We start from the raw sequence: 17,205 nt of genomic DNA, 5'->3' as shown, positions 1-17,205 counted from the left end.
GCCCTCCGGGCTGTCCTTGGGGGTCCCGCAGTGCCCCCCCCGTATACGACGCCTGATGATGGGGGTAAGCCCCGCCCTATGGGGGCCGGCAGCCAATGGGCAGCCAATGATTAGCATACCTCTCCACCCCCCGCCAACGTCACGGTGATGCCAATCACGGCCCGCCCCCCCCCCAGCTCTCGGGACTCTGCTTCCCGCGGCCGAGGGGCTGTGACGCCAAAAGCCCATTTCCGCAGGCACTGACGTCACCCCAGGCCGGACACAACCGTTTTCTTTCCTCCGGGGTGAAAAGGTTCGGCGTTTGCTGCGCTGACCCCCTCGGCCTCTCCAGCGCCGAGCGCTGCATCGCCGGACTCGAGCAGAAATGTCTTCACGATGAAACCTCTGTCGGGAGCCCAAGGCCTTCCCAGGGCGCGGCGCCTGCGGCGGCCTCCGCCTCGTCCCTCGGCGCGGCGGCGGCGGCGGCGTGCGGCCGGGGCCCGGCTCCGGCCTCTCCCTCTCACGCCACTGGCGCCACGCGGGAACCGTTCCCGCCATCTCTGCCGGCGAGGGCGATGCCGCCTTCCGCAGGGAAATTCGGGATGTCGGACTTTGGTCTCGGGCGAGCGGGGAAGGGAACGCGTGCAGCTCCCTGCTTTACAACGCCTTTTGGTGTTCGCTGTGAAGGCAAACGGCGTCTCCTTCCGAGCTCCGCTGCGTGTCGTACCGGTAAAACACGACTCCGAGTAACGACCGGTCCGTGAAAGGCCCGGCCCCGACGTGGCGCCAAGAGCCCTTCTCTCCGGCGGCTGTTTATGCCCTCGCGCAACCCAGCGGGGATCAAACGGCTTTTGTAAAACGAACCCACTTGAAACTAAGAAAAGAGAAGGGCGGCACGAAAGCAGGCGACGACCTGCTGGAGCCCGAAGAGGCATCACCTCCGCGCCGCCGCCGCCGCAGCCCCGGGCCTGGACAGAAATTCATCTGGCGTTGTGTTCCTTACCCCCTCCTCACAGACACCCCCGTCACGCCGTCCCGACGCTGCGTAAGAGAACGCCGTTTGCTCCAGGTTTAGACTTTATTGACTCTTTCCCTGGCGTCTCGGCACACCAAGATGGGAGCAGCGCCGCGGGAGAAGCTCCGCTACGCAGACCCCCGGGAGCACACGGCGCAAAATACAAGGGCGAGCTCTCGGGAGCCCGGGGGGGCTTTGGAGAAATTCAGGCTCCCGCGCCCTGCAGGAGCCCTGGAATTACGCTGCAGGCACGAGGAAGAGGTGAAAAATCCCTACAATTCACGAATAGCGGCCAGCCTACTGAAAAGACACCGGCCTTGCTACGGCTTTGCACGAGCCAGGAAAGAAAGAGCTCGCCTGGGCTCAGACCGTCAGCAGGACTGGAAATCTCTGGGGCTGAAAAGAACCTTAAATCCTTGACACCTTTTCAGACCGCATCCCCAAACGCAAAGCATAAGCTCGTTCCCACGGGGGAAATCCCGGCCTCCGGGAATCAACAGGAAAACCCAAGGGGAGCAGGATTCTCCCCAGCACGTAATTCAAAAGGAGATGTGTTCGCACAACTCTTCTCTGCCCACGTTCCTCTGCAGCGCATCAGATTTAACTGCTTCGAAAAACCAAACGCTCTCCCGAGTCTCTTTTCCTTTCAGGGACCGCGAGGTGAGGCCATCGAGGATGCCCGAGTCACGCTCTTAACTCCAGCCAAAAGGGGAAAATCCATCTCTTGGGGAATTCGCCGCTCCTGCTGCAACTCCCATCCCCGACGAGCCGGTTGGGGTCTGTTTTCCCAGCAGTGTCAGTGCTAACACCAGGACACGGCTGACTCGCGCTGCCGGGCTAACACCTCCCAGAGAGGGCAACGCCCGCGGGCATTACCAGAATTACTATCTGAGAAGCGCGCTGCAAGTTAAAAGACAAAAAGCAAAAACCCAAATGAAACCCTGAAGGGCTTCAGCAACAGAAACAGACTGCAAAAACAAGGCCCGTTTGGAACCGTGAACGCGCGCCGGCTGTTCTAGCGACATTAATGGAAGCATTTGTAGCGGATAAATTAAGCGCGGCTCTAAAGCGCCCGCGGGACGGGGACGTGTGCGGCTTACAGTCCATGGCTTCGCAGATGCAGCATCAGGGGATCCTGGGGAAGCTCTGTTTGCTGGGCGTGCAAGGAAGCAACGCTCAGACGAAGACAGCGGAGTCCCTTTTCCGTTTAGATTCGCTCCAACACGTGCCAGAATTTCACCAGCTTCACCAAAGCTACAGCTCGGCGCAGAGCTGCCCAAATCCACGGGCTCCACCCAAACTCCCAAGTCCCTTTGGGCTCCGCATCATACGATTACAACGGAGATTGCATAAAAACAAGCAGCACAAGGCATTCAGATATGGACGTAAATAAATAGCTAAAATGAAAGGGAAGGCAAACATAAGACAGCAATCCTTCATCACCATGACCTGGAATAAAATCCTGATAGCCGTCAGAACACCGTGCCCGATTCTGCAGAGCAGCTCACCAGAGGAAGATGAAGGTCCTCGGCACCGCCCTGAACCAGGCATTGAATGAAGAAATGCCACAAAAATAAAATAAATTAAAAAACTTTTTTTTTTTCCCTTCCGACCACCCTTTTAAAGAAGAATAAAACCCAACCCTAAAACACGCCCTAAAAGAATGAGTTTAAAACTTCCTAAAACCAAAAGCAACTTATTCTGAATGGGAAGAGGGGCAGAGGAACTCGGACTCTCCCAGAATAGCCTATGTTTCTGTTTGCACCACTTTGGGGGCTGCTCCCATGCTTACACACACTCTTAGCTTTATACCCATTAACTCTAATGGGGCTATTAATACTTATAAATTAAGAATGAGTGTAAGTGTCCGCAGGATGAAGGCCACAGTCAGGAACCCAGCTTGCCGCACAAGCTGCTGGCACTCACACTTTCTGTTTGGACTTTGGAGATCCTTGGAAATACTTTTTTTTCATCTTCAAACACACCCTGTAAAAATCAGCGTGGCAGGTTTGCAATGAACAGTTCCTTTCCTTCAATCTCTAGAACCCGCAGGTCCGGCATACAGCTCATCTTTTAAAGACGCTAAGAAAATTAATTGCCAATTAGAGCAACATCCATGAGATCGTCATCTTCTTCCCCGATCAAAAACTCGGGGCTAGCCCGGGACGGTCGCTCAGCCGAAAGGATAGCACTGCTCGTCATGGAGAGAGACTGGTCAGCCGAAATTGGGGACTTAGACCAGCTCTCTGGCTTCATGCTGTGAGATTTCTTCTTGTCTCTGTCCTTATCTCGATCCCGATCTCTGTCCCGGTCTTTGTCTTTCACTTTTTTCTTCTCTTTTTTGTGCTTCTTGTGCTTTTCTGAGCTATATTCAGGCAAAGGCCTAATGCCATCGTCAGAGCTGGGGCTGTTCTGATAGGATTTCTCTGCTATGGAAGAGCCTGACTCACTCTCACTGTCTATGTTTTGGGGAGTGTATGCTGGTGACTTACTGTGGCTGGGAGAGCAGCGTTCATGTTTTGGAGTAGATCCACTGATTAGAGGGGACCCATAGCTTTTGGAAGAAGCCATCTGAGGCCTGAGGCTATCCCCCCCTCCTTCCCCAGGTTTCTGCAAAGTTACTTTGGCTTTAATGCTAGGGGAACCACCATCGTGTTTGCTGATGATAATTTTGGCCACTCCAGTGCTTCCAACGTTTTTGGAATCTGAAGTCTTCTTGGAAGAGTCAACAGATCCTCCAGAAACAGAGACTTTAGATTTCTCTTTGTCACTCTTCTCACGTTTGCCCTGGAACTCACCTCCAGACATATTGTGTTTGGAGGACATAGTATGGCTTGAGGAATTGGAACTTGGCCCCATTTGTCCATCCATTGGGTCATCTCCACCAGGCCCGCTAGTGACAACCCCATGTTTAAGTTTGTCTATGACTGCAGTCAGAGATGGCTTCTTGTTTCTGCTTGGTGACTTGCCTTTGGAACTTCCATGCTGGTTTTGAGATGAAGACATGGAAGACCCACTAGATGAAAAGGAAGATGAAGATGCCGTCGAAGAATTCGATGAAGGAGGCGGCTTCTGTGACATAGACCCAGAGGATCCCATTCCTGAAGACGATTTCATACTTGAGCTTGATCCGGTCCCAGACATATGGGAGCCTCCAGAACCTGAACTGATAGGTGACTTTGCTTTAGATGACGGGGGAGTACCTGGGACAGGTTTCATGGGAGAAGCAAGCTTGTCAGAACCTCCTGAGGGTCTAGAATGAGATGGAGAGATGTTTGGTTTACTCATGGAAGGGTTCATAAGTGATGATGGCTTTCCTTGAGGCTTCATCTTGGTACTTCCAGAACCGCTGCTGAGGCCATGTTTGGTGATGGGGGAGGATCCAGGCTTTCCCACCGACTGAGCTGAGCTTTTGGACTGCCCTGAACTTGAGCCGCCTTGGCTTGAGTAGAGGCTGCTGCTCATCTTTGAGCCAGAAGACCCTTCTGATTTGCTGCTTTTAATTTTGCCTGAGGTTGAAGAGGAGGAAGAAGAGGAGGAGGAGGAAGAATGGCTATGATGGCTTTTGCTGCTGGAGGAGGTGACAGAGCCACTACTTGTATACTGGCCATGTGAAGACGGTTTGCCAACAGTCACTGTTCCTTTTGGGATCTGAATGGTTATTTTTGGAATAGGAGGAGTAGCTACACCAGGAGGAGTCTGAGATCTGCCTGAACTCCCAGGAGATTTGGACCCACCCGTGCTTGCTGGTGGCGTGAAAGGCCTGTTTGATGAACTGTGAGATGGAGATTTCCCATCTGTCTCCTGCTTTTTCCGCTTTGGAAGTTTCTCTTTACTTTTACCATCACTGGATGGTGTCCGGCTGCGCTTCCCTGGCTTCCCATCTATCCCAGGACCTGCCATGTTACTTCCAGAACCATTGCCTTCCTTTACCCGTTTCTGAGACTTCTCTTTTCCTAAATCCCCTGTATTCAGTAAGGGGCTCTGACCTCCACTGTGATGCTCCATGATGTCAGACGACCCCAGTGCTTTGCTCGCAGCTGCAATAATACTAAAATCTACCGTATCGGACTGATTGCTCCCCTTAAATTTATTTTCCCCCCCATCAGCCCCCAAGACTTGCACCCCCAAAGTAGTTAGAGCCTGGGATGCATAGCCCTTGAAATCATCAGTGTCTCCACTCTGACTACTCTCATCAAAGTACTCCTCCCCAAAGCCACTTTGACTCTGACTGTTCAGCAAGTCAGGATTGAAATCTACTCCATCTGGAAAAAAATGGTTTGAAGAATCGCTGTTGGGGCTCACAGCAGCGTCTGCTATCAGGTCTGCTGGATCTGTGTATGGGTTCTCACTATTGTTCGTCTGAAAAACATCTGGGTCAAAGAGGGCACTTTGTGAATGTCCTGAACTAGAAGAGTCTCTCACTGGAGTACCAATGGGCGGACAGTCCTCATTAGTGGTGGGTAGCTTGGAAGCCTCCTCTGCTATATCCGAAAGGATATCAGTAACATCGGCTCCAATGCTGTCCGAACTAGAAAGTCGAACCATTCTCTGAATACTGGGCTGCGAGTGAGGTATAGGCTGTGGGTATGTAGTAGGAGGAGTGCTGCATTGGCTGGGTGCTGGAGTAATATGAGGGGTGTCCAGGGTATCTGCAGTCATGTTGACATCAAAAATGGGATTCTGGGAGTCAACATCCATTGAAAAGAGCTCTCTCTGGAAATCATCCTCAGTCTGATGCTTGGGCTTGTCGGCCGGCATGCGGGATTTTTTTTTCTTTTGCTTATTCCCCCCAGGGCCCATTTCCATTCTGGGGGAGCCAGAGGAAGAGTTCTGCCTTTCGAGAGGGCTGCTCCCATACAGAGTGGAGAAATCCTGAGGGGGATTCTCTTTAAGAAGGTTCATGAGCATGGGGTGGTTCTTGGTGTTGCTTGCTGGTGAGGATACTGGTGGTGGTGTGTGATGGGGAGGGGTTGGACTTGAGCCAATGGTAGACCCCACATTCCCTGTGATCTGCAACAAACTAGTGAGAATAGGGTTCTGAGACACTTTGCTGAAGTCCTCCCCATGGCCCACCGAGTCATGCCTCTCTTTCATGCTTATGCTCATGTTAAACAAAGTAGTGATGGGCCCCCCAGGAAAAGTGTTTGTTGGGGTAGTGGTACCACTCATTGGGTTGCTGCCTGTGGTCATGCCATACCCTGGGCTGCTGGCTGGGGGAAGATTTTTCTTCACCATATCTTCTACTGTCTCTGCAATGAGGGACAAGGCTGGTGTGTCTGCTTGAATCGTTTCTGCTTTTCTACGAATTGCTCTCATGGTGACAGGAATGGACATGCATCTGCAAGACACAAGACAAAGAGTTTAGCGTGCATTTTGCTGCCCTACAGCAACGTTCACTGAAGGGGTTTTAACAACTTCATCAGACGTAAAGCAAGCAGTAAGGCTCTTGGGCACAAGAGAGCAACAGGTCCAGGCACTGTAAACGCCCCTGCTGTCCTGCTTGTATTTACACTTATCCCATCACACTTATCTAGCCACGAGACAACTGTGCCTTTAGGCACTGCCTTGCAATCACAAAGGGAGAATTAATCCATCAATTAACTCTAATAACTAATAGCCAACAGATCATGATCTTGTAGTTAAAGCACAGGACGCAATCTGGGTTGTTACTCTGATTCTGCCAGAAAACCTTTGTCTAAGCTTGGCAAACCTAATTTCTTGCAACCCTGTAGAAATCAATAATAATGCCACATTCTACGCAAGGACAACAAGCCTATAATGTTCTGAAAGGAAAAATAGCTATTCTCCCCGAAAAGGTCTGTGTCACGCACTGTTAACATTCTGCTGTGTTCCAAATGGTGGCTGGGGTGGAGGAACCTTGATAAAAGGCCAGTGTAAATGACAAACTTCCACATTTTACAGGACTTAGAAAGCAACCAACTACAGGAGAAGGCATAAATAGGTAGGCACCTCAGACACGCACCTAAAAATAAGTACCTATGGTTCAGCAACCAGAATGGAATTTTCAATAGGGCTCCAAGCTTTCCTCTCTTCCAAACAACCGCTACCAAAACTCACCCACAGACAGAACGGCTCCAAAACTGCTAGGATCAATATGAGATAGACACAGAGTTCATCTATATGATTCGGAGCGCATGGTGGCACAAAAAAAATCCAGCTTACCTTTGAACAACTTTGGCAATGAAATCATCTGTACAGATAAGAGCATCGGACAGCCCTTTGTACAGCTTGCAGTTCACGTGAGTAGAGTCTTGCACATCCATTACCACTAAAAGAGAGAAGGCATTTGGAAGAGATCAAAATCCTGGTTACAGTGGAAGAAAACCCTGCCATCCTTCCCGTAAGCACACTCATGATTTTACTGAGTCCACTTACCACACACTAGGGAGTCATTCACAGGATGCTGAAAGGATACACTGAAACAGGAGTCAGAGAGAGGACAAACTTCAAACTGCAGGATCCCAGGAGAATCTGAAAGACATGGGAACTGTTAAGTTAGGGAACACAGGAGATGAACCAGAGGCACCAGCTCAATACCCTCTACAGAAGGGAAAAAAAAAAAAAAAAAAAAGGAAAGCAGCATAGGCCTCATTTCTTATTCCTACACCTGGGAAAATTACCCAGGGTTTCTTATTATCCACACATTATATTGCACTTGATGCGATACCCACCTTCTTTTAAAACTGTTCGCTTGACACAGCTGCCAATCAGTGTGTTGTACGCCACCTGATGTCTGATCAAATTGAGGATGAGAGGAACCCGTCCGGGGTGCTGGAAGGCGATTTTACTAATCAGAGTTCCTTGAAGGCTTCTTCCATCTGGGAGAGGAGCATCTTTGTTCAGAAAGTAACAGTGCTGCTGTCCTGGAAGAGCCTGACAAACAATTTCTACTTTACTCCAACTACTGCTGGGTACAAGGCAATAACAGACATCTAGGAAGGAAAGAGCAGGCCCCAGATCCAAGTGACGCCAAGCCACCTTTCTGGCTGAAAATGACAAACCATGAGGACACTTTCCTTCCAATCTGAACAAGCAAAACATGACTCCAGCTCCTCAGAAGTAGTACTACCGAACTGTATTCACTGTCCCCACTAAAAGTTTCATACGGTATGGCATCCCTTCTGAGGAAAAGAGAAATCCTCTGAAGTTAACAGGAGATCCGTCACTGAAAAATTTAAGAACTAGGATTTCTCCCAAAGTGATGCGATTCATTCAGCCACACATTACAGCCCGAACAAGAGGAAGGGACGGAATCTGGGAAGGCTCAGTCCCATACCTCTGCTGTCATTCCTGCAGCTGCACTTCAACAGCAATGGATTTTTCATTACCTAATTTTCCTAATTACTGCAGTCATGTCTGTATTGGAATTCTAATGCTTGCATAGCATGGGTTTTGCCTATGAATAAATGCTGTACCAATTTCTTTTATCCTACTTGAAAGATACCTGGAAAGAGATGAAAAACCCCAAACTGCTCATCTACAAGTATAACGCCCTGGTTGTAACAACATACTTACTGCATAGAAGCGCATGTTGTGGTTTAAAGGTAGAGGATCAGCCTCCTTCGATAATTCAAACTGTGTGATCAACTCATACAAGGGTACAAACGTTGGTGGTGTGTCAAACAATGGAATACCTGAGGGAACAAGACGGCACAGAATGATAGCACCTGGGAGCCAGAAAGAGATGGCGGGCCAGAGAAGGCGTTACCATCCAGTAAAGGAAACCCATCCAGGTTTTACTGAAAACAGAGCCCAAAACCTTGAGCAAACTTTTCTGGCACACGTTAAAAATTAGCAGCAGTTTATTAATAAAAACCTAGGGAGTATCTGTCTGACAGATCTGCAACCCACCTGTGCAGCCTTGAAGTTTCTGAATGAAAGCTCGAGACACTGGAATGGGACGTGGGAATTTCAGGAAGAAACAAGCTGGTAAATCCACACTGTTGGCACTGGTGATTGACGAGAAAGACGGAGTTCTGAAATATTGGGTTAATACAAGATCTTATTAGATGCAGGGCATGACTCTGGCTTCTGCTATGAGCGCCAGACATCCAATTTACTGTTTGCTCAAATACAAGCAGACTGTCATACCTTCCTAAAAATTAAGGCTCTCCTTAAAAGCACGTTACATGCCTGAAATACATTTCTTGGCTTAAAGACAGCACATAAGTGCTTTATATAAAACTATGACATCATGCAGTCATCTCCCCACTCTGACTTCAACAGAGGACTGAATGTTGAATTTGCATCTAAACAAGGCTGCGGAGAAAGGCCTGGCAGACATGTCCTTTGCTTACCCTTTGCTGTCAACGGGATGCGAACCCATAATCAGTGGTGCAATTGGAAGTTTGTACATAGCCATGGTTCCCTCAACTGTCACTGACACGTTCATACCCAAAGACCGAGGAACTGCAAGAAGAGGCAAGAAAAAAAAACGACGACATAAGCTGATGAAAAAAACCCAATGCAAGCTTTATGAATTAAATATCACTATGATGGAAATACCTTACTTCCTCCACAAGGCACAGTTTTCAGCGTTCACCTTTATCACTAAATGGACTACAGCCAAACTAGTTATGCTACCTAATGCTCTATTTTTCTTTTGCAAGGTAGACCAGTTGCATAAAGCTTAAAATAGATTCCAAATACATTTGCAAGTTTGTAACATGCTCTTTACAAAGCAAAACAAATAATGATTTTGGACAATTTCACCCTCTTCTTTCCCGAGACCAGCCTCAGTTTTAATTGGCGCTTGCTTTTGTCATTTTAGCGAGAGACAGATATAAAAAATGCTGCAGAGAGACATGCATAAAAAATAATTTTCCAGTAAGATGGCAGAGACACAAGTATTCCCACAAAAAAATAAATCCCACATTAACAATTAAATTCACCCTAAGGAAAAAGGCTCTGTCTGCAGACTGTCACCCCATCACCCTTGGTAGCAGCCCAGATCAAACTCCAGAATAGCCGCAAGGTTCAAGAAGATGGTCAACTGCACCAGCATTTACACATGGGCTTATCAAACCCGTGTCCTCTGCAAGTCAACCTATGATTTTCCTGTATTACAGGGAGACAGCAGAGGGGAGCTAGACTGTTGGAATTCTGCTTTCTGCTCTCCTTCAAGCAGTAGTAGTCCACACTAGCTTCTAAAGCTGACCTACCATTGTTCTCATGTAAAATAACGGGGGCTCCAGTGCCATCTTCAAATAAATCATAGGGCGAGACATAATACTTGAGATTCATCAGGAGACCTGTGGGAGAGAAGCTTTTGAACAGGCATCCTGACGATACAAGTTAACCCGATCGTTATCAACCCCTGTCACCACACACTATTTGCACTGTAACACAGCACACGCTGCGTAGAGCTGCTAGTGCATCTTGAAAGAGTCGTTCTCTGCTGTTAAAGACACAGACATGGCCATCTGCCATAAAATTACCGTGTGTGGCTTTGTAAAGAAAAGCTGGCTTTCTGGATCACAGGGGACTTACAAATACTCAATCACCTTGTCCCTCTTTTACTTTGATTAGCATTTTCCATTACTGCCATCAGTTAATGTGAAAACCTAATGTCCATAAAGGGGACCCTGAACAAAGTAATTTTTATTCTTTTCTTTTTTAAGTGTTAATCAAAGATACCTCCACTCCTGGGGGTGAGATAGCCAACACTGCCATGAAGAATCTTGTCGAGGGGATTTGCATTGGTGGCTTGCCTGCAAGAGAGGCAATCACAGGTCTGTAACAAGCCAGGGTCATACCTGAAGCCAAAATTCACGTGCTGATGGCAGTCTAAGATTTCAGCTCAATATACACACTTCTCAGTCACACAGAGGTAGCGATCTTAAACTTCACACTGTTATAGGCAAAACAAAAGCTACTTTACTCCCTACAGCATGGGTGGTTTATCCACTGAATCTACAGCAGTGAAAGATGGTCAAATGTTTCTCAATTTCTTGCTGTAAAACACGTTACCACCGATCCATCTAGTTACAAACTTTTTTTTTTTGCCTTTTAGACTTTCTTTCAATTGAATTCTGCAGTGAAAAAGGAATTGCTCGGAAAGCTCTGAGCATTATACATATAAAAAATTCCCCTGCTACCACAGGCCTTCTATAGCCTCTGCATTGTACTTCTTAGCAATAATGTCAGCCTATACAGGCACTGACGGGACAGTTCCTGGATACACAGCACTTGGCATGATCAGAATCAGCCAACATGATGCAGCGTTATTAAGAAAAAACAAACCAACGACAAAAACCAACAAACCATATAGACATCCTTACCAATACATCCCTGCCATTTTTGAGAGATCCAGCTCTAAGGACTGCAGAGCTAAGTACATTTTAGTTTTAAGTTTGCTGGGGGGAAAAAGAAAAAAACAAATATAAGAAAAATTGAAAGGAACTGTGCAATGAAATCCAACTCACAGAACTGCTGGCTGACAGGCTGCAGTACTTGCCATCAGATCGAGCATTTACAAATTGTAACTTTTCATTCTGCATTCCCACTCCACATTAAATCCTCCGTACCCACTGTGCGCACATGCAAGCCACGGTGATGAAGTAGTAGGATCACACAGTAGGATCACACACAATGACAATTTAAGCACAGAACGAAAAGCTTGTAGATTTGTTTAATTTTATATATGTGGTTGTAAATAAATATAATACATATTCTAGACTTACTTGTCTCCTGGCAACTTATACAGGTTCACAAGCCCCCTTAGATGCTTAGAAAATTCATCAAAATTTTTCTCTCTGAAAGGAAGAGGGAGAAAAAGTAACATGTATTCGTAGCAGATAAGGTTTGGTTTTAAAAAGTTCTCTTAATACAGATACTAAGTCACTTAAGAAAAGACTTTTGCTACATGAAAGCTACAAAACATGATCTTTAAATGATCCAGCTTTAACGATTCTGATGAATGTTGTGCTGTGGCTTCCAAGATACCATGCACAGCAGTCAGAATCAGAAGTATCTGAACCAAAGCCAGAAAATCCCCTGGAGAAGTAGACAGACCTTCTGGGAAGGAACAGTTATGAAACATTTTGCGTTTCCAGACATAAAATAGCATCAGATCACTACTTCAAAGAGAAGCCTGTCAGAAAATGCAACAAACAACTCCTGTTGCTCACCTCAGATGTTGCACCAATTCTGGACAACTCTGAAAAGGAAAGAACATACAACGATATCAATGTCGAGTGCAGCAATTTCAGTCTTTGTGCAGCACAGCAGCTGTAAAATATTAGGACAGTAAAATTTCTGAGCATCAGCTTTTCATGAGAAGCAACACAATGCTCACAACTACACAATTACTCTGGTTCTAGTTCTGCTCGTCAACCCCCTCTGGGAAAAATTCAAGCAATACTATTTCCTCTTAAACAACTGATTTGAAATAAACTTTTAAAATTGTGAAGCCTTAGGTTGAAAACCTATGATCTTATATAGAGATATTAAAAATGGTCTGTTTTCAGAAGAGCGGCTAGGCCAAAGTAAATAGCAAGTTCCAACTCTCATATACGTGCAGAAGGGAAGTAAAGCCACTTTCTTTCAGCATTCCACGTTTTAGTACTTTCCATTCACAGATCTAAGTTTCATAAGATTAATTTCCCTACCCTTCCTCCAGAAACAAAATTCTCAGAAACACAGCAATAACTTCCTCAAATAATTTTGCCAGTTACAAAACCGCTCAGAGAAAAAGAGAGACCATCAGTAAAAGGGTCCTTGCACACGTACACTGCATCGATCAGATTAACCCACAATAACACGCTACTCCATGGAGGCTTTTACTTTCCACCAGAATAAGCAGCAAAGCTGTAACGCTAGGTCTAGCAGAACAATAAATATAATCCATTTCCTCTGCTCAAACAAAAGGGAGCCAAAGTGGCAGTTCCAAGACCACAAAGGTATTACCCTCCTCTTTGTCAGTAATACATACCACGGGGTTTTCTCCATGGTGAGCCACCTTGACATCACACAGCAGCCCTGTAGGATCTAACTGGACTTCCACATAGAACATGTCTGAAGTGATGTAACATTCAGTGCCGTTTGCACTAAGGTGAGATCCAAGGCTTACATACAAAACAAAACAAAAATTGCTATGAGATGCACACAAAAACCAATCAAACCAGCAGTGAGATTACGATGTGCAGAGATAAACAGGGAAAGCCTTTGCCGTAAAATAAAGGAGCAGACCTACCCATTTTGTCTAGCTATAGACTCTAAGCGATCTGTCATGGCAGGCAGAGAAGATACTAGATGGAGAGAGCAAAAAACAAGGCTTAGTGAACCCCAGGAATCAGCATTAAAACCGATCTCAACTAGTTACTCCCTCCCATGTCTGCTCACACCTTCACAGGTGCAACTATATACGTTATCTGTACTCAAAATGCAGGCAGAACAATTTGCATAGAGAAAACCAAATGTTCTCAGAACTGCAAAGAGAGAATGGATTTTCTTCCGCAAGTGCAATTCAGGTATGGGCACTGAGTATAAAACTAATACAGGCAAACTTGACTGGTACTGACTGGCGTTGAGATAAGCATGCTTATGTAAACGTGAGCACGCATGCACTAGGAACACAGTGAAATGTGCTAGCAACAACCTTGCTTGCTTTTATGATCTGGAGTATTTCCATAGCACATCACTGTTAAGCAGTTTGTAAAGTGCACGCACAGAACGTACCAACCTTTTAATGCCTTCTGCAACGTCTCCAAACAGCTCACCAGATGTTGGTGCCCCCCAGAGTTCATCACAACTCGCTTTTCCTTAGTCAGAAAAAAGAAGAAAAACGTCCTTGTTTTGTATCACTCAGTAAGAGGGAATTATCGCAACTTTTGATCAGTCAAGTGAGGTTTATTTAGGTAATTAAAAGCAGATTAGATTTCATTCCAAAATTACATCCTCGTTTTGATTCCTGTAGGAGAAGAGTATCCATTTTGGAAGCAGGTAGCAACGGCAGACCTGGAATTGATTTATTTTCTTTTAAGCAACTTGCTCATCTGGAAGAACAGACTGTAGCAACTTTTTAATAGGTATAAGCTCAGAGTTATATAAGAGACAACAGAGAAATAACGAGACAGGCAAACTTTTAACACCACAATATATGCAGAAGCCTTTGATGTAGCTCTCCCCTGCCTCCTGCTCCTCCTTCCCCCCATCCAGAGACAAACATTTCAAACCCATGTTTGACTAAGCCAACACCGAGTTTTGAGTATCACGGAACGGGGAGCAAATTGCTTTACAAAACACAACATCCTGAAACAGCGAGTGGCGGAATGGTTTGGGCCTCTCGGCACTGGCTGAAACCACAAGTTTGAGCCTTTTCCTGGCACTGAGCTGACAGCTGCCCCATGTCAATTAGGCTGTAGAGGGGGAGGCTGTAATTAGGGAAGGCAAAGGCACGCCAGATAGAAAGGGTACGGGCATCACTCCCTCCCCTGCACACTGTGGGGTGTGAGAACTGGCACGCCTCAACCATGCTGGCCCAGGAGGAAGTCAAGGCTTGATCGAAATGTAAAGCACTTTGAAGAGATCTAACAAACCAACAACAGAATTATTGCTAAAGAAATTCAGAAACCCTCCTGCTCAGAGCCCAACAATTCTCACCATGACTTGACGGACTAGCTTCATGGTTTCTGTCCAAGGTCTGTTTTGGTTGTACTTTGCGTGAAGTCTTTCTAAGAGGGTACTCATCTTATTCAGCTTCTCCGTTTCTGTAAGACAGGGGAATATTCAGAAGAGAGAATGAGACAATATTTGCAGTTTTACAAATAAAACAGTTTGGCAGTTGTAATGAAAATACTTTCCACCTTTAAGCTAAACATGATTTCAAAAAACTTATTTACTGCTGATTTATCCCTGTGACCTAGACCTTAAGGTTAAGGAAATGTTAAGGATATAACACAAGCTATCAAAACCTAAAGGACCATAAAATGCCTATGGGCCTGTTGGGAAAAGCCCAGCTCCTATTCTGCACGGACTCTGAGTGACGTGGCCCCATCATGTTAAGTTCTGGCATGACAGGAATATATCAGGGCACTGTTTGAAGATACAATAGCATGGTCTAAAGAGGAAGCTTCCCCAGGACAGGAAACGGAGAGTGTAGAAAACATTGTGTTAAAGAAGTGAGGTTAAGCTTCGTTTCCTGGATTCCCCTTCACTGTTCTCTCTTCCAACTTCCTGTACAGTGAAGATCTCTGCAGACCCTTCCATCACCAAAAACCTCAACCAAGTCGGTCTGATTGCCAGTTGTCACAAATTCTCTGATCAGACACACTCCTACCTCACGCTCGCTTGAAACCCGAGGGCTGGTGTCTCCTCGGTGCTGTTCTAGAGCCAGGGCACGGCTCCGTACACTGTGACATAATGAAGCGGTGGACGACCAGAGGGGTCACAGATCTCTACCAACCTAGAACCTACTCAGCCTTTACAAAACACCTCTCATATCCCACAGACTCCCATCTACTACCCATGGTTCTACAAGCTCATTTCTGTGTATTTTAGAAAGTTCCACTGTTATGAATAATATCTCCCTGATGAGAGAAGGGATACAGGACTAGTGACCAAGCAAAAAACTAGTGTTGGACAGCTTAGCTAAAAAAGTTCCAAGATGAAAGGGTTCATTTTTTTCCCTACTATCTAGTTGGACGCATGCACACAGAGAACATAGATTTCAGGAGTACTATAATTTTGTCTTTTTTTGTTAAGAGACAGCATTTTCTACACTTGCATTTGTCAAAAAAATCCCAGCGGACATCACTGCCAAAATAAACCCTGTCATTGGCACTAGCGGGTCCAAGGCAAACAGACGTCTACGACATTTTAACTGCCACGGCATGCAACCCTGTAAGCCCTCACCTGCAAAATTTCAAGGGTTTGTTTTCATTAGTGATGCATGTACAGTTCACAGACCTAATGCTGACCCTCAAATCCAAGCATAAGAAATAAATAAATGTTTGCTAGATGCTTTCAGATGCTTTATACCTCTCAGCTACATTAGAATCACAGAATGGATGAGGTTGGAAGGGACCTCTGGAGGTCACCCGGTCCAAACCCCTCTGCCCAAGCAGGGCCACCTACAGCAGGTTGTCCAGGGCCATGTCCGGACGGCTTTTGAACCTCTCCAAGGACAGAGACTCCACCACCTCTCTGGGCACCCTGTGCCAGCACTTGAGCACCCTCAGAGTGAAGAAGTGTTTCCTGATACTCAGGTGGAGCCTCCTGCCTTCCAGTCTGTGCCCACGGCCTCTGGCTGACACCTGAAATGAGCCGGGCTCCCTCCACTTTACGCTCTCACTCCCGGTATTTGTGTACATTGGTAAGATCCCGTTAAGCCCACGGACAGGGGGAGTTCTGTCAGATCTCAGCAAAGGTAGAGCCTCACAAGAATATTCGCCTTTATTTCCTTCAAAAATGGAACCACCCCGCAGCCAGCACCGAAGACCCAGAGCCCCGGCCGGGGCAGCGAGTCACGGCACCGGAGAAAGCCCGGCACGGTGCCGCCGGATCCTCGCCCTCCCGCCGGGCCGCGGCCCCGCCGCCGCCTTTCGGGGAGACACCTCAGCCCCAGCCCGACACCGAGCCGCGCCGACCACCGCGCCAGCGCCTCGGAGACGCCGGGGCCCGCCGTCTCCTCACAGGGCCGGCGGGAAGCCTCAGCGCCAGCCGCGCCCCCCCGGCGGCACTCACCCTCGGCGCCGCCCGGCGCCGCCTTCATGCCGCGGGCGGGAACGGGCGGCCCGCGGCGGGCCGCAGCTCCGGCGTCGCGTCGGGCCGGGAGCGGGGCGGGACGGGGCTGGGGGGCAGAGCCGCGGCCGGGCCGCTGCGCTCCGGCCTCACACGGCGGCGGCCGCCGCCATCCCGACGGCCGCGGCTGCGCTGCGGGCGCGCGGCGCTCCCGCCTTCTCGCGAGAACGCCCGCGTCTCTCGCGAGAGGGCGGGAGCACGCGCGTGCGCGCGCGCGCGCGCGGAGGTGGGCGGGGCGTGTGGCGGCAGGCTCCACCCCCCCCGCCCTCACTTCAACCGCGGCGGCGGCGCGGGGCCGCCGCGCGTTCCCCACCCGTAGGCAGCCCCGGCGCTTCGGTGAGCGCGCTCCGCCCGCCCGGGCCGAGCCGAGCGGCGAATTCAGCCTTAACGCTCCGCCCGGAGGACTGAGCGGCGGGAGGCCGGGGCCGGCTCGCCGTGACGGGGCT

At 48.0% G+C, this 17,205-nt stretch overlaps 1 protein-coding gene across 1 annotated transcript; it reads right to left on the bottom strand.

The window, feature by feature from the left end:
- Nucleotides 1-2,568: 2,568 nt before the first annotated feature.
- On the bottom strand, nt 2,569-16,931 carry MED1 (mediator complex subunit 1). The gene is made up of 17 exons (XM_072885998.1): nt 16,703-16,931; nt 14,621-14,727; nt 13,701-13,779; nt 13,212-13,266; nt 12,951-13,083; nt 12,148-12,176; nt 11,701-11,772; nt 11,299-11,373; nt 10,655-10,728; nt 10,180-10,269; nt 9,316-9,427; nt 8,870-8,994; nt 8,534-8,652; nt 7,690-7,891; nt 7,394-7,489; nt 7,181-7,286; nt 2,569-6,335 (listed from the first exon to the last, which is right to left on the bottom strand). Exons 1-17 carry the CDS (start codon nt 16,728-16,730, stop codon nt 3,086-3,088), a joined length of 4,752 nt encoding a protein of 1,583 aa, XP_072742099.1. The 5' UTR covers nt 16,731-16,931; the 3' UTR covers nt 2,569-3,085.
- Nucleotides 16,932-17,205: the final 274 nt, after the last annotated feature.

This window comes from Ciconia boyciana, chromosome 22, assembly GCF_034638445.1.
Source record: "Ciconia boyciana chromosome 22, ASM3463844v1, whole genome shotgun sequence".
In the NCBI taxonomy this organism is placed as follows: domain Eukaryota; kingdom Metazoa; phylum Chordata; class Aves; order Ciconiiformes; family Ciconiidae; genus Ciconia; species Ciconia boyciana.
The sequence above is the reverse complement of the archived record's forward strand: the minus strand, read 5'-3'. Positions and strand labels throughout refer to the sequence as shown.

What these genes read in the sequence shown, in the direction of transcription:
- MED1 (XM_072885998.1), bottom strand. Translation starts at nt 16,730, where the DNA reads ATGAAGGCGGCGCCGGGCGGCGCCGAGG. An exon ending in GTTGCAGAAGGCATTAAAAG is followed by an intron (nt 13,267 to 13,700) that starts GTTGGTACGTTC and finishes CTCTCCATCTAG; the next exon opens with TATCTTCTCTGCCTGCCATG. An exon ending in TCTATAGCTAGACAAAATGG is followed by an intron (nt 13,084 to 13,211) that starts GTAGGTCTGCTC and finishes TTTGTATGTAAG; the next exon opens with CCTTGGATCTCACCTTAGTG.